Source organism: Hemitrygon akajei, chromosome 2 (assembly GCF_048418815.1).
Source record: "Hemitrygon akajei chromosome 2, sHemAka1.3, whole genome shotgun sequence".
NCBI lineage: Eukaryota > Metazoa > Chordata > Chondrichthyes > Myliobatiformes > Dasyatidae > Hemitrygon > Hemitrygon akajei.
In genome coordinates, this window is record NC_133125.1 from 15321033 (window position 1) to 15344032 (window position 23000).

The following is a 23000-nucleotide window of genomic DNA, read 5'->3' on the forward strand; positions in this document are numbered from 1 at the left end:
ATTTGTAGTTTGAATTTGCTTTGGGTGATTACTTTTTGTTTTTATTTTGCTTCATGTTTGCAGTCTTGGCCCCTTTTTAAAGCCACCAGTGAGCAGCTACAGGCAGAGAAGTAGCAACATAACCTCTCAACTTCTTTGTTCCATGTGGATACTAACAGCTTTATATCAACTTCCATCAACCATAAACGGCAAGTTTGAAACAGTCTGTCAGACTGGCACATTTGGAATACCTTAAGTTTGAGAGTGAACACTCCAGCATCGGTAGTGATATACAGTATATTTCACACATTTTATGTGCTATTGAACTTCTCAAGCCTCAATTAAAATGAATGGCTCAGCCAGTTTCTTCAGACTGGTGCAGATAACACTGAGGTTGGTGGCCCTGTTGTTAGAGTCGAAGCTGGTCGTAGGTTACAACACAACACTGACAGGGCTGAGAAGTGGCAGATGGAATTCAATCTAGAACAGAGCGATCTCAGGGATCTATGTTCATAGAACTCTCAAAGTTGCCGTGCAAGTTGATAGGGTGGTTGAGAAGGCACAGGGCATGTTGACCTTCATTAGTCAGGGGATTGAGTTCAAAACCCGTGAGATAATGTTGAAACTCTGGTTAGACTAAACTAGGAATACAGTGTTCAGTTCTGATCGCCTCATTATAGGGAGGATGTGGAAGCTTTAGAGAGGGTGCACAGGAGATTTACCAGGATGCTGCCTGGATTAGAGAGCATGTCTTATGAGGAAAGATTGGGTGAGCTGGGGATTTTCTCTTTGGAGCAAAAGAGGATAAGAGGTGACTGCATAGAGCTATATAAGATGTTAAGAGAACTAGATAGAGTGGACAGCCAGAGACTTTTTCCCCAGAGGAACAATGGCTAATACAAGAGGGCATAATTTTAGGGGGTGATTGGAGGAGTTTCAGAGGAATGTCAGAGGTAGTTTGTTTTTTCACACAGAGTGGGAATTGCATGGAATGCAGTGCCGGGATTGGTGGTGGTGGAGGCAGATAGCTTAGGGACATTTAAGATATTCTTAGATAGACACAAGGATGAAAGAAAAATGGAGGACTATGTGGGAGGAAAGCATTAGATTGATCTTGGAGCACAAGACAATGTGGGCCAGAGGACCTGTGCTGTACTACACTTTTCTATGCTCTATAAGCTGAGGTTAGTGTAGGAACATGAGTACAAAGCATTGCTGAAAATCCCAATACATGCACAGAATTAACGGCTGCATTATAACAATTCTTATCAAACTGTTTGGAGTAGTTTATTCAAGGACAAGTTTGAATACATACAACTTGCAGCTCCGGGAATGTGATGTTAACGGAGACGTATTCCATAAATTTGGCAAATCCTTCATTCAGCCATAGATCATTCCACCACTCCATGGTCACCAAGTTGCCAAACCACTGAGAGGAATATTTGTTCAAACGTTAGATGGAACAAGTATTGTCTATACAGAGAATATTTCAACACCATCAAACAGCAACCATAGATACTGACACCTTTTATGCCATTCCCCCCCAACATATTTGGCATGAAAATATTTTAACAGTGTGCATTACAGCACAGCTATTTTATGTCCGGTAATGGCGCAATCAAACTTCATTTCCCTCATTGAATTATGAGTTTTTTCATACCCAATCAGGAGCAGCAATAGCAGCAGTCCAAGGACAGATCTTTTATTTCCAAGAGCCAAAGTATGGAGAAAAAGGGTAAGAACACACAAAACGGCTAAACTCTCCATCTTTTTGTAAGTAACATACAGTAATTTGTTGGGCTTCTATCAAAACGTTCCTAGGAATTAGATGAGCTTTATCTGTCACATGTACATCAAAGCATCGAAAAAGACAGTGAAATGCATCATATGCGCCAAATCCGATCAGCAAGGGTTATGCTGGGTGCGATCCAGCAAGTGTCACCACAGATCTGGTGACCCAGCATACCCACAACTCACTGACCCTAATCCTAACCATATGCCTTTGGAATGTGGGAGGGAAATCACATGATCACGGGGAGAACGTACAACCCACCTGAAAGGCAGCTGCAGGAATTGAACCCGTCTGTGCTCAGCACTGTGAAGCAGTTACACTAACTGCTACTCCACTGTACCACGCCAGTAGCTACAACACTAGGAAATTTTCCTTGGCAGGTGGCAAGTTTCTGCCATTGAGAGTGATATCAGCTGTTGGAAAAATCACGCCATCACAGCAAGAATTCTTTTAAAAATGTAAGATGACGACCTTGCAATCCCTCGGCAGAGATAATAGACAATAGACAGTAGGTGCAGGAGTAGGCCATTCGGCCCTTCTAGCCAGCACCACCATTCACTGTGATCATGGCTGATCATACACAATCAGTACCCCGTTCCTGCCCTCTCCCCATATCCCTTGACCCCACTATCTATAACAGCTCTATCTAACTCTCTCTTGAATGCATCCAGAGACTTGGCCTCCACTGCCTTCTGGGGCAGAGCATTCCACATATCCACCACTCTCTGGGTGAGAAAGTTTTTCCGCATCTCTGTTCTAAATGGCCTACCCTTTATTCTTAAACTGTGGCCTCTGGCTCTGGACTCACCCGTCAGCGGGAACATGCTTCCTGCCTCCAGCGTGTCCAATCCCTTAATAATCTTATATGTTTCAATCAGATCCCCTCTCATCCTTCTAAATTCCAGCGTATACAAGCCCAGTCGCTCCAATCTTTCAACATATGACAGATCAAAGCTAATGGAGGTAACTAGCCAGGGGAGACACGAGGGAGAGGAAGTCTTCACTGAGCTCTGTAGGGCACTGCACAACGGATCCTAACCCTCCAGCCGAGTGGAGAAATGTGAATAGGAAAGATTTTTTGGGCACCAGGTGCTTCAGCATTCCCTGTACCATAGAAATTTAAGGCACAGAAGGAGGTCAGTCAGTTAGGTATCCCTGCAACTGGAGGGCAAGGACTGAAAGCAGAATGGTAGTGTAGTGATTAGCGAAACTCTCTACATTGCCAGTGACCAATCAGAGGTTTAGGGTTCGATAACCACCACTGTCTGGAAGGAGTGTGTGGTGTTCTCCCTGTAACCATGTGGGTTTCCTCCAGGTGCTCCAGTATTATCCCACATTCCAAAGGTGTACTGGGCAACAGTCTTAGGCACATGTAAAAATGGTTCCTTAAAGTGAGGACGCTTTCAAAAATAATGAAATAAATATTTTAAAAAATTACTACAAAGAGCAGTAAACAGCAAAAAAAACTAAATCAAAACACTATTTGGTGGGACCACCTTTTGCTTTTAAAACTGCATCATTTCCCTTAGGTACACTGTCAAACAGTTTTACAAGGGGTGATTGATAAGTTCGTGGCCTAAGGTAGAAGGAGATGAGTTATTAACTTCAAACTTTCTGCATTTTCACTCAAAAAGTTGAACTGCATCTGCATGTAACGAGAGTTGTATAACTCATCTCCTTCTACCTTAGGCCACAAACTTATCAATCACCCCGGCCGTGGACCACTTCTACAAAGAAGGGATCTGTATGCACCACAACCGGGACTATGTTGAAAAATAAATGTGCTAGGTTTTCTAAAATTGACTCCTTCTACCTTAGGCCACAAACTTATCAATCACCCCTTGTATAAGAAAATTGGTGGTAGGTTGTTCCAAACACCTTGGAGAACTTGTCTCGGTTCTTCTGCAGACTTTGACTGTCTTACTTGTTTCCACCCCTTTAAGTCATCCCAGACAGCCTCGATGACGTTGAGATCAGGGCTCTACGGAGGCCATACCACCTGAAACCATGTAAAAAATCTAGGGTGCCTCAGACATTTGCACAGTATTGCACAGGTTATGGTCAGTAAGTTGTGGGCATGCTGTGTTGGAGCTAGAAGCCAAGTGATACTTTTGGGTTGCCCCTGCACACTGTGTTAGTCATAAACACAAAATGACATAGTCCTCTGTATGTATTGATGTATGTACGTGTGACAAATAAAAATCTTAAAAAATTCTCTCTATATCTAATCTAATTTAACTCTTGAACTTGCAGTACAAGGTGGACTGCATGTGTAGCTCTTCCCATTTTCCTGTCACTTCCAGGTTCAGCTACAGTATCCAACACCAGCTTATCCTGGGACGTATTGATGTTCCAAAGTTGAAAACTGTTAACTTCTGTCATTCATTACCTGGTGAGCCAGCTCGTGTGCTATAACCATGGTGATCCAGAGTTTTTCAGAAGCCGAGGAGGTTTCAGGGTTGTAAAGGAGAGACGTTTCTCTGTAGGTCGTTAAGCCCCAGTTCTCCATAGCTCCAGACTGGAAGTCAGGGATTGCTGCCAAATCTGTAGGGAAAGCCCAGCAACAATATGGTAGACACGGACAGCAGACCTGATGGATATTTTCCACCTATAGCTGGATTGTGCTATTTTTCTCCTTTCTCACTTACAACCAAGTTCTGCAATGTAAAGTGATTTGTAATGGGAACAAAGACCATGGCCTGAAGTGGCTGCAGAGACAGTGCGGCCAATGGTTGGTTGGAATCATTCCAAAAGTAGCTGAGCACAAGCTAGGGCAAGCATAGAACAGCAGATTGGACAGGCACAAAGTGAGATTCCTTTGTGCAAGAAGGAGGAAGACAAAAAGGAGGTGACTATAGGCCTATTGGTTTAACATCTGTTATTGGCAAGAGACCGAAGTCTGTAATCAAGGAAGAAATAGCTAGCACTGAGTGAAGCTTAATGCAAAAAAAGCAAATCACCATGATTTTATTAACATTTGACAAATTTGTTCAAGTTCTTTCAGAATCAGAATCAAGTTTATTATCACTGATTTAGTCATGAAATATGTTGTTTTGCAGCAGAAGTACATTAAAAATTACTATAAGCTACAATAAGAAGGTATAAATATAAATAGTGCAAAAATAGAGCAAAATAGTGAGGTAGTGTTCATGGACTGTACAGAAATGTGATGGCACAGGGGGAGAAGCTGTTCCTAAAACATTGAGTGTGCATCTTCAGGCTCCTGTACCTCTTCACTGATGTTAATAATAATGCAAAGACATGTTCTGGATTGTAAGGATCTGTCATAATGGATGCTTTAAGGATGTGACAAGCAGAATCGATAAAGGGGAACCTGTAGATCTAGTGTATATTGATTTCAGAAGGCCTCCACAAGGTGCCATATGAAAAGCATGGATATACAAGATATATACAAGATAAGTACTCAAAAGACATAGGAGCAGAATTAGGCCATTCAGCCCATCGAGTCCACTCTCCTAAGTTATTAGGTATGCTCATAGGACTAGAGGAGGTGTATTCATAGGGATTGAAATCATATGTAAGATAGAGAATTGGAATAAATGGGTCTTTTTGAGCTGCAAAAATCCCATTAGTTGACTACCTTATTGGCCTACAAGTATCTATAATTTACATTCATGAGCTGGAAGAGGGCACAGAGTAAAAGATAGCCAAGTTTACTGATAACTCCAGTGTGTAATATCAAAAGAAATTACAGCAAAATACATGTTAAGTTATTTTTATCTTCAAAGTCTTTGTCTTGAGGTAACAAACCATACGCTTCAATTCTGAAGAGTAATGAACAGACCATAAACTAAATACTGAAAAAACTAAACAAAATGAAATATTCATCAGTTCAATACCTTGTTTCGGCAGTGGGTAGGGAATAGAAAAATAATCTTCATAAAAGTCTAAGAGTTTCACAGCTGCTTCTAGTGCAAATGAAGTCTGGTTGATCTTGTCTGGAACCGAACACACTGAGACCTGGCAATAAGAAAAATAAAACACATCTCTTCACAACCCTGGGGTGAATATTAGATCAACATTACCTATATCACTTAATCAGCTTGCAGTGTTATGGTGCATTCTATCTGACAAAATAACCCACAGAAGGAGCTTTTGTACTGAGGGATAAACTTGAAACACTGTTACTGGTCACCTCAGAAGGTCAGCTGAGCTTGTCCATGGCCAGATCATTAGGAATAATCTATAAAACATCTCACCTTTAAGCACTCTTCATCTCATGTTCTCGATATTTATTGCTTATATACTTACTATTATTATTTCGTTTGGTACCTATACACTGGTTAAACACTCAAGATGGTGCGATCTTTTATTGATCCTGTTATGGTTATTATTCTGTTATGTATTTATTGAGTATGCCTACAGGAAAATGAAATGAATCTCAGGGTTGTATATGGTGATATATTCATACAGTATGTACTTCGATAATAAATTTACTTTGAACATCATTTTTAGTCCAAACTGTTTTAACCATGTAGAATTAGCAGCTCAGACCACTCAATTTCTTTTTATGCTTTTCTTTCAAGTCAGGAGTTTAAAATTTCCCAGCAGGATTATCTGAACAGTACAGCACTCAATTCCCAATGAACACAAGTTCAAAGTGAACACCTTGACTGCAGACCTCAATGCAGCCTTACCTCAAATATGGACAGAGGAATGAATTCCTGATTCAAAACGAGTTGGCTACTCCTGACGTAAAGCTGCAATTTCTTGTGTAGCATCAATAAACCTAGTTGTTGTTGATAGGAGTTGGGAACAAACTCCATAATGTACAGGTGCATGCAGCATAGGATGACAGTGTTGATTCTTGGGGCCAATATCTCAGACCCAGGACAACACTGGATTTTGTCTGGGCAGTCTTCCACGTCTTCAGTTATTTCATTATTGATTTTCTTTCTATCATTAGGTCAAGGGCAAGGATGCTTATTGATGTTTAGTATCTAATGAACCTTAATTCCTTAATGAAACAGCTGGTGCCCAGGTACAGGAACTGAACAATTTAAGCCTAAGCACCAACTCGCATTTGTGGGGAAAGAAAAGTGGCAGGCAATCCTGATCACTGTTTTCCAAATGGAACAACTGATATTTCACTGGAAATTGGAACATTTTGGAAGCCTATTTACTCTACAATTTCTAAAGTTTTAAAAATTAACTTACAACCTAATAAACTGACAGTTTTATTTGGTATAAAACCTCAATATATTTGTGGTATTTCTCCATCAGACCAACATGTAATTGCATTCGTTACATTATTGGCCAGAAGGGCTATTTTGTTGAAATGGAAAGATGCTCCTACTTTGATACAATGGTTTTCCCAGGTGATGCTATGTCTTAGTTTGGAGAAAATCAGAAGTCGAACTTTTGATCCTCGATTTGATTTTGAGAAAAGGTGGGGTTCATTTGCCCGCTACTATCATCTGATTTGAGTGAATTAATGTGGTTTCCTTCTGATTTTTGTTTAAGTGGATTTGAGTTGGCAAATTGATGTTTTTTTTATGGAAGTTTGTATGATGTATAGCTCCAGGGTTGTGCTCCCATTTTGTGTTTTTTTAGTTAGTAGGGGTTCTTTTTTTCCCTTTTTCTTTCAAAAAAAATATTTTTAACACTTTATTTTCTCTTATTATTATTGATATATTGCTTAGCTTTGTTAATCAGTTATTTGCTAATTTAATTCTTCATTGTACACAATGACATATTGACTTAATGTATCTTTTTTGTTAATCTTCAATAATAATTACTAAAAAAGATTTTAAAATGGAAATATCACTGTCAAATGCTCAGCCCTCAACATGGTCCTTGGAGTAGAAGAGTGGGGAAGGAGGTGGTTGGAGGAATTAGTCTGGGTGGTAGCAGGTATTAGTATTTGGAGGTTACTACTGACCAGAACATTAACTGGACTAGCTGAATAAATACAGTGGGTAAGATCAATTCTTGGAATTGTATGGAAACTGATTTAACTTCCCGCCAAGGGAAAGCATATCTTAGGAGAATCATGGAACACTCAAAACATTTCTGAAAAAATTAAACTCTCTCAGCATTCAAGCAAGTCTCAGCTCATAAGAGCCTCAGCACCTTTGGCACAGCCATAGTTTCAACCTATCGCTCAGGGCAACAGCACAAATGCCTGGAAATACTATAATTACCAATCCGCATCAGTGATTGTATCAAAATTCCCTCAGAGACTTGCCATTATGGAGCAAAACTAGGCAAGATTTGGTTCTGAGGTCTGGCCTTAACATCAAATTAAATATAACTTTAAATGGGCATTAAAACTTTATACATATTTTACAAATAAAGCCAATTCAATTCAAAGTCCTACAGAGGACAATAAAAACCACCAAGAACATCATCAAGGTCTCCCTCACCTCTACTTGGGACAGTTACCAGGAATGTTGTAGATGAAGGGCCCAAAGCACTGTTGAGGATCCCCACCACCCATCTCGCAATCTCGCTGACCCACTACTGTCAGGAAGGAGGCACAGAAGCATCAGGACTGGGACTGCCAGACTGGGTTACAGCTTCTTCCCTCAGGCTGAGAGACTAATGAATATCCTGCTGTCTCACTAGGCCAGCCAGCTGTTTACTGTACTGTGTTTTGCAACATGCATTTTGAATTATATTAACTTACTTACAGTACAATATTTTGTTTTATGTGCTGTGTGTGATATACATGTTGTGTGGATGCACCATGGTCCACAGGAGCATTGTTTCATCTGGTTGGGGATATGTACAGTCAGATGACAATAAACTTGAACTTGATATCACCCTCCTGTTAAGTGCAGCCTATTTGGAATTTGAGCTAACCTGTATTGTAGAGAAAAGCAAACAACTACCAAAAGAAACACAAATATATTTTTCCTGCTGTTTGACCATTGGAAAAGAGAAAGGATGCAGATAATAGTTTTTGCCTCATGGGTCAAGTGGCCATGGTAGGTCAACTTCAGTCACCCTTGATGAAGGCAAAGGCTAGGGCTTTGGCTAATAAAACTGGTGTGCAACAGCACCAGCAATGAAAGGGGGATTTTTACCCCACATCCTCAAAGACATGAACTTCCAAAGTCACTAGCTTGGTTTTTATTTTATAGAACAAAGATTACTAAGTAATCTTTAGGAACAACATGCTCTCAATTTTATGAAGTTAGAATTAGTTGTTAACTATAAAGAGGTAACTTTCTAATGACTCGCGAATATGCACAAACGAGCAGAATCTCGTGGAAGACCTAACGACTGATACTTTTGTACGTTGATGAAAAAAATGTTAACTCACCTTAATCCCACGCTTGTTCTCTTTCATGACGCATTTGAAGTCTGCCACAATGAAGGCCACTAGGTACGTACTCATCTTTACACTCGTATCAAACTGATCCTCAATGAGTCCATCAGCTAAATTAACCGAGTTTACCTAAACAATACATAATAAATCAGAATCAGGTTTATTATCACCAGCATGTGACGTGAAATTTGTTAACTTAGCAGCTGCAGTTCAATGCAGTACGTAATCTAGCAGAGAGAAAAAATATTATATTAATACATAAAACATAGTAATAAATAAACAAGTAAATAAATTACATATATTGAATAGATTTTTTAAAAATGTGCAAAAACAGAAATACGGTATATTAAAAAAAGTGAGGTAGTGTCCAAAGCTTCAATGTTCATTTAGGAATTGGATGTGTTACGTAACCCCGTAACCAGGTAACTTACCAGCAAAGATAGATGGATCAGCTGAGTCGGATGCTACTATTTTCAAACGTTGTATTCAAAAAAGGGCACAAACGTATGGTTAATACAAAACATTCAGATCATATACATCGTCAAACTCAATCTAAAACACCGGTGTAACCATAATCAATCAGAAATAAGCTCTACAGTTGTCTAGGGGTAATACTGAGTCCAATTGAAATATAAAGAGTCACTCAGAAGTTTGTAGGCTTTTCCCTTTTGGGAACCGCTGTGGTTTTCAAAGAGATGATTTAGAAAAGATAAACACTTGCCCGTCGTCTTGGCAGAGCAAATCCTTGGAATCAGGGGAACAGACATCCCCGTTGTTATTTAAAAGCAGTCTTTCGTTGGTTCTAGCCACAGATTCAAATTCGGAATCTAACGCACGTGGCTTCCTTCAAAATGGGGTCCCGCTCCCACGGGAATCGATATCGTGTCTCCTGGGTGCGTCTGAGGGTTCCCCCCCTCAGACCCGCCTTTATACTTCTTCACGGGATCGCAGGTGTCAATCAAGCCCACTTTGCCCGAGGGCTTTTCACGTGGTCTCCATGAGACAAGAGTCAAGGTCACCTTTATTCTGCTTCTTGGGAGAACGTGGTCTCTCTCTCTCTCTCCCATTTTTCTGTGTCCATTCCGCACGTCTCTTCCTCTTTTGGGTCAGTTGACCCCCCCTTAACTAGGGTTCTTGCGATTCTCACAAAGGAGGGGGCCAACGGCATAACAGATGGTAGAGGGGAAGAAGCTGTTCCTGAATCGCTGAGGTGTGCCTTCAGGCTTCTGTACCTCCTACCTGATGGTAACAGTGAGAAAAGGGCATGCCCTGGGTGCTGGAGGTCCTTAATAATGGACGCTGCCTTTCCAAGACACCACTCCCTAAAGATGTCCTAGGTACTTTGTAGGCTAGTGCCCAAGATGGAGCTGACTAAATTTACAACCTTCTGCAGCTTCTTTCAGTCCTGTGCAGTAGCCCCTCCATACCAGGCAATAATACAGCCTGTCAGAATGCTCTGCACGGTTCAACTATAGAAGTTTTTGAGTGTATTCGTTGACATGCCAAATCTCTTCAAACTCTCTGCATTTTTTATAGAAGAAAGCACATGACATATTATTATTTGTCATTTTGCACTGACGGACTCACTGGTAGTTGTTATAAACTTCAGGCTAAAGACAATGATTATTATATTTTGTTGCGATTGTTACACCTTAGTTCATGAAAACCAATCATTCACATGATTATAGTTAAAAGATTATTCAGAAAATATTATGGCCTTTGGCATAACAAATAATTCATCAATGCAGTTGGAAATGTTTACTCTAGTGTTCTAATTAATATTTACCTTTTCGAATTCAAGACTGAATCTTTCTGAATGCTTATATAAATACCAGAACTATTGGTATTTAACATCAGTGGCTTGCTTACACAGAACATAGAAAACTACAGAACAGACTTTAAGCCCTCGATGTTGTGCTAGATAGATAGATAGATACTTTATTCATCCCCATGGGGAAATTCAACATTTTTTCCAATGTCCCATACACTTATTGTAGCAAAACTAATTACATACAATACTTAACTCAGTAAAAATATGATATGCATCTAAAATCACCCTCTCAAAAAGCATTAATAATAGCTTTTAAAAAGTTCTTAAGTAGTTTACTTAAATACATTGAGTCCTAACCCCGGCACTTTAACATATCTTACTCCTGGCGGTTGAATTGTAAAGCCGAATGGCATTGGGGAGTATTGATCTCTTCATCCTGTCTGAGGAGCATTGCATCAATAGCAACCTGTCGCTGAAACTGCTTCTCTGTCTCTGGATGGTGCTATGTAGAGGATGTTCAGGGTTTTCCATAATTGACCGTAGCCTACTCAGCGCCCTTCGCTCTGCTACCGATGTTATACTCTCCAGTACTTTGCCCACGACAGAGCCCGCCTTCCTTACCAGCTTATTAAGATGTGAGGCGTCCCTCTTCTTAATGCTGCCTCCCCAACACGCCACCACAAAGAAGAGGGTGCTCTCCACAACCGACCTATAGAACATCTTCAACATCTCTCTACAAACATTGAATGACGCCAACCTTCTAAGGAAGTACAGTCAACTCTGTGCCTTCCTGCACAAGGCATCTGTGTTGGCAGTCCAGTCTAGCTTCTCATCTAACTGTACTCCCAGATACTTGTAGGTCTTAACCTGCTCCACACATTCTCCATTAATGATCACTGGCTCCATATGAAGCCTACATCTCCTAAAGTCCACCACCATCTCCTTGGTCTTGGTGATATTGAGATGCAGGTAGTTTGAGTTGCACCATATCACAAAGTCCTGTATCAGTTTCCTATACTCTTCCTCCTGTCCATTCCTGACATCTATAAAATTATAGATTTTATAACCTACTCTAAGATCCATCTATAAAATTATAGATTTTATATCTATAAAATTTATATTTATATCTATTTATATATATAAATTTATATCTATAAAATTATAGATTTTATAACCTACTCTAAGATCCATCTAATCCTTCCCTCCTACATAGTTCTCCATTTTTCTTTCATCCAGGTGCCTGTGCAAGTCCCTATTGTGTCTGACTCTACCACCACACTTGTCATTTTGTCCAGCCTCAAATATCACATTCCCAAATCAATGCCACGATTCACTCTTGAAAATACAAATCCCTCTCATCCACGAGATTCAAATCAATCTCTTAATTAATGAAGAACTACTTATCTCTAAGATGTGTCCCATTGTTGGATATCACTTTAAGGCTGTATAAGTAGGTAGCCCATGATCCAATGATTCTGCAATACTGAAAAGAATTGCTGATGTTTGGACAGCATTCTATTCCACGGTTTCGACCCACAATGTCCACAACAGATGTCACTCAAGGCTAGCAGCTACATTGCACAGCTAGTAACGTGACCAGGTGAAATTCCATCATAATATTCTGAGCATCAATGGTGCTGAGCATGGCCTAGTGGATAAGGCATCGGTCTGGTGATCCGAAGGTCACTTAACAACTCATTGCTCTGCGACGATACAGGCAGCCAAGCTGCTTGGGTCCTAGTGCCCTTCCCTTGGACAACATCAGTGGCGTGGAGAGGGGAAGGCTTGCGAGCTTGGGCAACTGCTGGTCTTCCATACACCCCTGCCCAGGCCTGTGCCCTGGAAACCTTCCAAGGCTTAAATCCATGGTCTCACAAGACTAACAGATCTTTCACACACAAAAATGCTGGAGGAACTCAGCAACACACGCCGTATCTAGAGAGACCCGACCATACATGCAGACCAACTTGCAGAGTTTCTCCAGCATTTTGCATGCTCAAGATTTCTAAGCATCGGCAAAATCTCTTGAGTCTTCATTCTAGGAGCTTTGCTTTCACTGGGCAGCAGTGGAAAGGGTGAGCAGTCTCAAGTTCCTGAGCGACAACATCTCAGCAGATCTGTCCCAGGACCAAGATATTGATGCAGTTACACAAGCAGATATATTACATTAGGAGTCTGAGGATGTCACCAAACACGAGCAAATTCCTACAGATTTACTATGGAGAACATTCTAACTGGTTGCGTCACTGTCTGGTATGATGGGGTCAATGCACAGGATCAGAAAAAACATTGCAGAAGGTTGTAACCTCAGCCAGCTCCACCACAGAAACTAGCCCACCCTTCCCCAGCGTCAAGGACATCTTCAAAACAGATTGCCTCAATTGATAAGGACCCACACCACCCAGGACATGCCCTCTGCTCATTACTACTAGGAACAGGAACAGGAACCTGAAGACACATACACAACATTTTCCTCACCACCATCAGATTTCTGAATGGACTGTGAACCCATGAACTATAAATACATACATACACCATAAGAGCATCAGTTATAGGAGCAAAATTAGGCTATTTAGCCCATCAAGTTTGTTTCACCATTTCATCATGGTTGATCCAATTTTTCTCTCAGCCCCAATCTCCTGCCTTCTCCCCATATCCCTTCACGCCTTGACCAATCAAGAATCTATCAGTCTTTGCCTTAAATATACATGAAGACTTGACCTTCACAGATGCCTGCAGCAAAGAATTCCACAGATTCATCACTCTCTGGCTAAAGAAATCCCTCCTCATCTCCATTCTAAAAGGATGCCCACCCCTATTCTGAGGCTGTGTCCTCTGGTCTTAGACACTCCCACCACAGGAAACATCCTCTCCACATCCACTCTATCAAGGCCTTTCACCATTCAATAGGTTTCAATGAGGTCACCCCTCATTCTCCTGAACTCCAGTGAATACAGGCCCAGACCCATCAAACACTCTTCATATAACAATCCATTAAATCCTGGAATAATTTTCATGAAACTCCTTTGAATCCACTTTAGCTTCAGCACATCCTTTCTAAGATGAGGGGCCCCAAACTGCTCACAAAACTCCAAGTGACTTTATAAAGTCCAAGTGCTTTTATATTCTATAGTTTTTCAATGTTCTTCAATGTCATATCTGTTACGTACCCCGTAACTGGGTGTCTTACCAGCAAAGATAGAAGTATCCGTTGGAGTCTGGTACTATTTTCCAAACAGTGTTTATTAGTAAAATATACAAATCAATATCAACAATGCAAATATACAGATAATACACTTTAGCAATACTAAACCTAAAAGTATGCGTATAATAATAATCAATAATAAACAAGCTCTATCGATGTCTAGGGGATAATGAATTGTCATATGTGAATATAAAGTTCAGTTCAGTTCATACAGGCTGAGGTAGTTGTTGGTTCTTTTGTTGTAACCGTTGGAGGGAGAGAGAGAGAGAGAGAGAGAGAGAGAGAGAGAGAGCGAACAGTAACAGCTACAGTCATGCAAACCTTCCTTTATGTTTTTGATCCGTCGATGTGTTGTGGCCATTCAGGTATGACTCCTCTGTCCTTTAGCTAGACCGTTCTTCTATGGTGGACTCGTCACCCAGGCAAGGGTGGACACACACACAAGCCCCCACCGGCCTCGCTATAAACACTGTGAGTTAAAATTGACCGATCCTTCGTTCGGTCTCCGATGCCCCACACTTTCTCGTGGGTTCCAACACTTAAGCAGTGCTCTCTAGTGTGTCTCCTGGTGTGTCTGAGGGGTGTCTCCCCAGACCTCACTTTTATCCCTACTCACGGGGTCTCAGATGTCAATCAGTTTTGAATGGCTTAGCCCATCAAACCAGCCCACTCCGGCTGTCCACTGAGGAATTTTAATGAACAGAATAGTACCAAGTAAACAGCCCTCTCCGGAGCCGTAAGTCTTATAGGAGTCATAATATGGTCTCTCTCCCCCGGTGTTATCTCTCCCTTGTCTGAAGCAAATGTTCCAGTCCCAGTATATTTTGTTCCATCTCTTTCTCTCTCATTAGCAGCCTGGCAACAGTAACAGTTTGTAATTCTCCCAGGGGAGGGGGACATGGGCAACCTTGCACCCTTCTGCCCATCAGAGCTGTTCATCCTTCGTAACATATCCTCTACCAAAGGCCTGGGAGCTTGAGGGCTCAGCGTGCAGTATCTTTACTGTTCCTAACAATGTGCTCTTCAGGACCGAGCTCTCAGATGCTGTTCTGGGGATTTGTTGGAGCCACTCTCCCAGTCCAGGTGTCACAGCTCCAAGTGCTCCTATCACCACCGGGATTACTCTGGCTTTAACCTTCCAAGTACTTTTTTTCCTCTGCTCTTTCAAGCCCTGGTATTTCTCCAGCTTCTCATATTCTCTCTTCCTGATGTTACTGACATTCTGGATTGCCACATCTATTACTATTGCTTTCTTCTGTTCCTTGTCCAGTATTACAATTTATGGTCAGTTGGCCAGTACCTGCTTATCAGTCTGTATTTGGAAGTCCCGCAGGATCTTAGCTCTGTCATTCTCCATTATTCTCGTGGGCATTTCCCATTCGGACTTGGGAGTGTCCAATTCAATCACAGACATTCCTGTGCATGATTCCTGCAACTTGATTGTGCCGTTCAGTGAATGCTGTCCCTGCCTGCATATTGCACCCTGCTGTTATGTGCTGGATGGTTTCAGTGGATTGCATGCACAGACTGCATCGTGGGTCTTGTCTGGTGTGATAGACCCCTGCTTCTATTGCTCAGCACCTGTTCTTGTGCAGCCATGAGCAGCGCCTCTGTGCTGTCACTTCCAGCCATTGAGAGGACTTTCTTACGTCAGCCACCTCAGATACCTGGTGATGGTACATCCCATGTAGGGGCTTATCCTGCCAAGGCATCTCATCTTCTGGCTCTGCTTCACCCACTTCCATTTCCATGTCTCCTGCCTGTTGTCTGAGGTATTCTCCTAGCAGGTCATCCTTAGCAGCCATCTTCCTGACATACTCAAGTATGTTTCACATTTCTTCCAGAACTGTGCCCTTGACAATTCAAAGTCCCCGTCCTCCTTCATTCCAGTAGGCGTACAGTCACTTGACATTGGATTTTGGGTGGAATCCTCCATGTATTGTTTTCAGGACTTGAGGTCAGCGGCTTCCAGTTCATTCCTTGGCCAGCACACTATTGTGTCTGGGTATCTGATGACTAGTAGGGCAAATGAGTTGATGGCTCTGATCTTGTTCTTTCCATTTAGTGGCCGCACTCTTTGGAGGTACTTGGATGTTGCAGCCTTCCTTGTGTCTTCATATAAAACAAATTTCACAACATATGCCAGTGGTATTAATATAGAGAGGGGAGAGGGGAGAGGGGAGAGGGGCATACATACAAGCAGATATTTATTATAATTTATAGTCTATTTTATTTATTCCACTGCACTATTATTACAAAACAACAAATTTCACAACATGTCAGTGATAATAAATCTTGATTCAGAAATATGCAACACACAAAATGCTGGAGGAACTCAGCAGGCAACATCTGTGGAAAAGAGTGAACAGTCGATGTTTTGGGCTGAGTCCAGGGCCGGATTAAGCTAGTGCGGGGCCTGTAGCATATGTTATAAAGGGGCCCTAAATTTTTAAAAAGTGCACATAAATATTAAAACATTAATTATTTACTTGCATAGTAAATTAATTCAATATTTTCATTTGCTATACAGCCAGATAATACAACAAATGTCAGACACTCCAGTAATAGTATTACTTACACGTAGGTATCAATTTCAAATGTCAAGAGTAACAAAACTACAATTTAAAAGTTAGATTTTCTAGATTTAGCATGAGCAAATTTGTTGATGATACGGGAAATGTCTATTTCACGCAGAAGTTCATGTACAATGCTCATCAGAGTGAGATTGTTCAATCTGTTTTGACCCATGGTGCTCCTTAGTTCATTTTTGATCCTCTTCGGTTTTGAAAATGAGGGTTCTCCACTGCAGTTGGTAACCATGAGTGACAAATAGATGCACAAGGCATTTTCTACATTTGGAAAACATGACTCCAAAGAATTGTCAGTTATCAAACGATACAACTGACACTCTACAAGGTCTTGTCTGGCGCCAATATGAGAAGCAAGATCAGTTTTCAACAGTTCAGTAAACTGCACACATTCTTCGTTAAGACTTTCTTCCAGATCTTCCGGATATGATTTAATAAGATTTGATGACTTCTTTATGATCTCTTCAGGTGTAAACGACTGTAACTGATGAAGGAATCCAAAAATGCCATTCACCTTTAGATAAGCTTTCTGCCTTTGTGACAGGGCAGAAAACAAGCTGTCAATAATGGCGAGAAATGTTCAGCTTTTAAACTTCTGAGAAGGCGTTTGAGATTCAACAAGTGGATCAAGTGTGCTGGAACCACTGAAATAATCAAACGAGCGATTTTGCTTGTGTTTTCTTCGAGTTTGCTGTTGATAATCTTCACACTTAGTCAGATGCTTGGCTTTTTGCTCAATGTCTGAAAAAGTAGACAGCATAGCTTGAATATATCTATGCAAGGATTCATAGAGTGCACAAGCTGTGTTCAAGACATGGCCAGAAGATTGCAAAGAAGCACTGGTCATTTGAAAACTCTGTAATACTTGATCCCACAATATGACCATTATTCCTGTTTCCAACATCATCATGGTTGAAAGTAGTCCACGAGCCTGGTGTCGACACTCTGCCTTCTGATCGTTGTTATTTGAAATGTCATCCAAGACTTGTTTTATTGCAGAAAAGCTGTGTAAAAGTGCTTTTGTTGCATCTGCATGAGCTGACCACCTGGTACCTGACATTCTTTTCACAATGGGCAAATGATAATGCAGCAGAAAGGAGATCCCTCCGACAAGCAGAAGCAGAAAAAAATGTGTACAGGCTTGCTACAAATTGAAAGTAAATGAATGCTTCTTGACAACATGCAGCAGCACATTTTCCAACCAAATTTAGTAAACATGCAAAACATGGAATGTAATCCACAAACTCATTCAGCTCTTTAATTCGTGCTTGTAAGCCACTGTACTTGCCACTCATGTTGCTGGCATTGTCACAACTTTGACAACGGCAGTCTTTTATATCAATGTCATTTTCCTTTAAAAAGTCAAGTAAACTTTTGAGCGAGCTGTTCAGCACTATGACCTTCCATATCCAAAAACTTCACAACTCTGTCAACTGGTCCAGGTGGCAAAACATAGCATACAGTCAGTCAGCTGGTCCACATTAGATATTCATTCTACCGGCGCCAGTATGCCTAAGCTGGCATTCATGGCCTTTAGGAATGCGTTAAAATCCATAATACATTATTTGGTATGTTACATGCTAACATAGAGGACAATTCATATTCTAAAAGCATAGATACGGTGTCTTCGCAACTACCTGTAAACTTAGCATTCTTGTCTCAGAGGCGCCAGAGATGCATTGTTACAAATGAAACTGGGTTCACAGCTTCTAGGAAATGCATTGTTATGAACTCAATCCACAGTACTTTGTGGACAGAAGACTGATGGCTGAAGTAATTTGTTTAAGTGTAAATGAATCGTCTACCTAAAACTCAGTCTAACAGTCGTGAGAATACGGTGAGAATGCCGATTTCACCGGACTGCAGCTTGCCAGCATTTAGTGCGGGCGGGGCCCTCGAAAATGCGGGGCCCGTAGCATATGCTACTTTTGCTACTAGGTTAATCCGGCCCTGGCTGAGACCCTTCGTCAGGACTGGAAAGGCAGGGCAGAGGTCAGAATAAGAAGCTGGAGGGAGAGGAGGAAGAAGTACAAGGTGGTAGATGATTGGCAAAACCAGGAGAGGAGGGTGAGGTGAAGTAAAAATCTGGGAAGTTGACTGGTGAAAGAGGTAAAGAGTTGGAGAAGGGGGATTCTTATAGGAGAAGACAGAAGACCAGGGAAGAAAGGGAAGGCAGAGGAGCACCAGAGGGAGGTGATTGGGCAGATAAGGAGATAAAGTGAGAGGGAGAAACAGGAATGGGGGAATGGTGAAGTGGTCCAGAAGTTCAAGAAATCGATGTTCAAATATGCAGCTGGACACACTAATTCAAAAAACCCCATCTCCTACAAGTTAAGATCTAATCAGATTAACATTTCAAAGACAACTTTCTGATGACGTATATGGCCAGAATGTCAATAAATAAAGAATGAACAAGTGAAATAAATGTACATACAATGGGCATGTTGGAGAGAGCGATGTGTCTGGATTCCCTTTGTATTCTGATTGTAAATTTGGCTTTGAAGGCAGGCTCATCAAAGCACGGAAAAGCCATGCGTGCTGCAGTAGGTTCAAACTGAGTAGAAGCCAACACTCTGCATAAAACAGAAGAAGGAGAGGCAGTTGGAACTCCATGGGATATTATTTGCACACAATGCTAGTTAATCGGAAGGCAAAACATATCAAGTTACTCACTACAATTATTTTTTCTACTACTGAAGAGATGAAACATGGTCAACCAGTTTTATTTTTGACGTGTTGAGCATTCTTTTTAAGTAGGATTAAATCGCATTGTACTTGAATACAGTCATTAGATGAATTAACATCACATTGAAGTTATATATAGATTTTAATTTGTCAAGCACTTATCCACAAATATTTTTCAAAACAATTAAAAATATGCAAACTGCCATTGAATTGTCACATTTTAAGTGCTTTACAAGTGAGTAAAGATAAAACTGAAGGCATCAAGTTACTCACTACAGACAATTATTTTTGACGTGTTCAGTATTCTTTTTAAATGAGATTAGATCGCACTGCACTTGAATACAGTCTCTAGATGAGGTAAATTAACATCACATTGAATTTATAATATGGACTTAATTTGTCAAGCACTTGTCCACAAATATTTTTCAAAACAAATGAAAATATGTAAACTGCCATTAAGTTCTCACATCTTAAGTGCTTTACAAGTGAGTAAAGATAAAATGGAAGGCCAGGTTCACACATTTTACAGTGTATCAGAAAAACATTCTGTTGTTCCCTGTGAATCTGTAAAGATGGATGGGTGTACAGAGAAAGACTTTGCAGTTGAGTTTTCCTCACTGGGGAATAGGTTTAGGGAATCTAAATGCACATTACAGAAGTTGAACACCTGGATTATAAAGGTATAGATTGGACCTTTATCTGTAGTGAAGAGAGGTTTAGTTCGATTACAGTCATTGGAACCAAGTTTCTGAGGTAGCATCTAATGTACAGCTACTATAAAGTACAGTGCAGCAACGGACCTGGAATCAGTGAAAGGGGCTGGGTGACGAAGTTAAGTATTCTTTCGATACATCAAGCAATACATATGCAAACTAATCTGTGCTAGTGGGAAGAGCAAATACAATGACAAAGAGCTAGGCATCAAGGGTAAAATTCTGAGGTTCATTTGAAGTGAACAAGGAAGGAGATTAAATTAAGGGAGCAATGAATTAAAGACCAGAGGGATATCAGATTTCTTGAGACTGGAGAGCACATGTGTGTTAAAGACAAAAGGTGTTAAATTCAAACTCTTTGCAAAGATAATCGAGAGTTGGTGATAGCTGGAAATTTTGACTATAGGTGCTTCCTTATGGTTAGGCTGTGGTGGGGAGAAGGGGGAAAACTGAGGGGGGGCAAGAGCAGTTTAGTATGGAGGAAGGAAACTGCGAGAGAATAAAGTAGGGTTAACAACATCAGTAAAGATAGAGTTAAAATGTAGAAATGTCATCAGAAGCTAAGACTTGAGGAGCTCAAGAAATTGAGCAACAAACTTCAGTGATAAATTTTATTGACTTTACTTCTTACATCCTTCACATACGTGAGGAGTAAAAATCTTTGTTATGTCTCCATCTAATGTGCAACATGAAATCATAGTAATTTATAATAATTTATAATAAATAGAACAGTCAAATCAGTGTGAGTTCATCAGTCTGATGGCCTGGTGGAAGAAGCTGTTGGTCCTGGCTTTTATGCTGCGGTACCACTTCCCAGATGGTAGCAGCTGGAATAGATTGTGGTTGGGATGACTCAGGTCCCCAGTGATCCTACGGGGCCTTTTTACACACCTGTCCTTGTAAATGTTCTGAATCATGGGAAGTTCACAACTACAGATGCACTGGGCTTCCGCACCACTCTCTGCAGAGTCCTGTGATTAAGGGAGGTACAGTTCCCATACCAGGCACTGATGCAGCCAGTCAGGAGATAAGTATAAAAAAAAATACCTGTGAAGGACATAATTAGTGTATTAAAGGGTAGAAGATATTAAGGCTTATGACAGTAACTCCAGCATGTGGAGAGCTGTCCTCTTGTACAGTTGTACTCCCAAGTTGTTGCACTGTTAATTAATTTAGAGCAGGGGTTCCCAGCCTGAGGTCTATGGATCCCTTGGTTAATGGTAAGGTTCCATGGCATAAAATTGGTTTAGAGTGAAATAGTCTGTTTTACTGCACAGAAACAGGCCTATCATATTGATACCCACCACCAAGTACCAATCTATAACAACCACATGATGTCTCACATACAGAATATTTACTAAATCATGAAATTTACCTTAATTCACCATCTTGTGTTTTATAGCTGCCCTTGTAAAAACCATGGTAGCTATCCGAAAGATTGCCAATGTAGTCAATATTTATCAGGTACGTATTTCCGGAGTATAAGAGTCCATCAGACAGAAGGGCAATTTGATCATATGATGGATATTCCAAAAGACGCAGGTTGCTTTCTGGTTCAGTTGATCCACCCTCTCTCAACAGAGCAATGGTTGCCTTGATGATGTCGAGCTTTTTGCTATGCAAGATGATAGAATTGGTATCCATTCCGATGGAAACTTCAATCCTGACAGATGCAGAAAAGGTCAGTGTGGTCAGATTTGGGTGGAGAAGCAGCTCATAATGTACTGGCAAAATGGAGTCAGGTAATCTCATTTTGTTCCAGGGGAATCTCTGCCCATCCGATGTGAAGGGATAACTTGGCTCCTCCCCACTATTCTGATCATGTTTTACGTCGTCCGCAACTGAAAGGACTATAATTGTGATAAGTCCTATTAATTGTAGGTACTTGGCAGTTGCCATTTGGATAACAGTTACTGTGGTACTGTCACCTCCAAAGTCTTTCAAAGCAAGTTCACCGTTTTCCTTTTCACGCAGTGCTATGTCGTATTGGTCACTCAATGGCTTTTTGTAAATAAAGCTTCACACATCCTGAAAATAGCAATGTCCTATGTGAAAAAAAACACAAGAATTAAAAATGTTATGTACTTACATTTATCTGTGGATATCTCTGTTACTAACAAACACAAGAAATTTTTAAGATCTAGAGTAACACACACAAAATGCTAGATGAACTCAGGATCTATGGAAAGGAATAAAGAGTCGACATTTCAGGCTGAGACCCTGATGAAGAGGTCGACTCTGTATTCTTCTGCATAGATACTGCCTGACCTACCAAGTTCCTCCAGCCTTTTGTGCATTACTTTAGATGCAGGAATAGTTGTCACAATGATAGCAGTAATAATGGCAGCTCTTTGAATCTCTCAGTCTTTTAAATAGATCACAGTTAATCTGTATCTCTTCGTACATACGCAACTCTGATTTGAACAGAATTGTTACATAAATCACATGCAATGCTGAGGTGGTATGAGCAAAAAATTCCCAGGTTCTAATTCCTGAGTTAACTGATCTCATCGCATATAATCAGCGGAGACACTAAGGTTCACTTCAACATCTCATGTTCAGGATGGCACTTTTGCAGTTTCCATAGCTCTTGTGCCAAAACTGCCCATTCCCATTCACTACCCCACCAACCCTCCAACATGGTGCACATACATTACCAAATTTATATTCAGTCTTCAAGATAACCTTTCCAAAATGAAAGTTCAAAGTTCATATTAAATTTATTATCAATGTACACTGTTATCCACCACAAAGTCCCGCAGCCCCACCTCCCAGCTATACCCCTAAGCCTAATAACTCCAACCCTCCTACGCACCCCCATAAACCCAAGCCCTCACCCCACCAAGGGGCCAATTTCACCCAATATCACCAGCAGTTTGCTTTTTTGCAGGCATTCACAGGAAAAAAGTACAATAGAATTTTCCACTTTTTCCACTGACGTTGAGATGGACTGCAACCAAAGAACATGGGTTA

At 40.8% G+C, this 23000-nt stretch overlaps 1 protein-coding gene across 1 annotated transcript in view; it reads right to left on the minus strand.

Moving 5' to 3' along the window:
- The window catches only part of LOC140739379 (endoplasmic reticulum aminopeptidase 1-like), a 65199-nt gene that overhangs the window by 40200 nt on the left and 1999 nt on the right, over nucleotides 1-23000 (minus strand). The window contains exons 2-7 of the mRNA XM_073067635.1: nucleotides 21403-22072; nucleotides 19064-19202; nucleotides 9060-9194; nucleotides 5632-5752; nucleotides 4161-4315; nucleotides 1295-1408 (exon numbers count right to left, since the gene is read on the minus strand). Of these exons, the coding sequence (XP_072923736.1) occupies nucleotides 1295-1408; nucleotides 4161-4315; nucleotides 5632-5752; nucleotides 9060-9194; nucleotides 19064-19202; nucleotides 21403-21926 (1188 nt within the window). The 5' untranslated portion in view covers nucleotides 21927-22072. The remainder of the gene's footprint in view (nucleotides 1-1294; nucleotides 1409-4160; nucleotides 4316-5631; nucleotides 5753-9059; nucleotides 9195-19063; nucleotides 19203-21402; nucleotides 22073-23000) is intronic.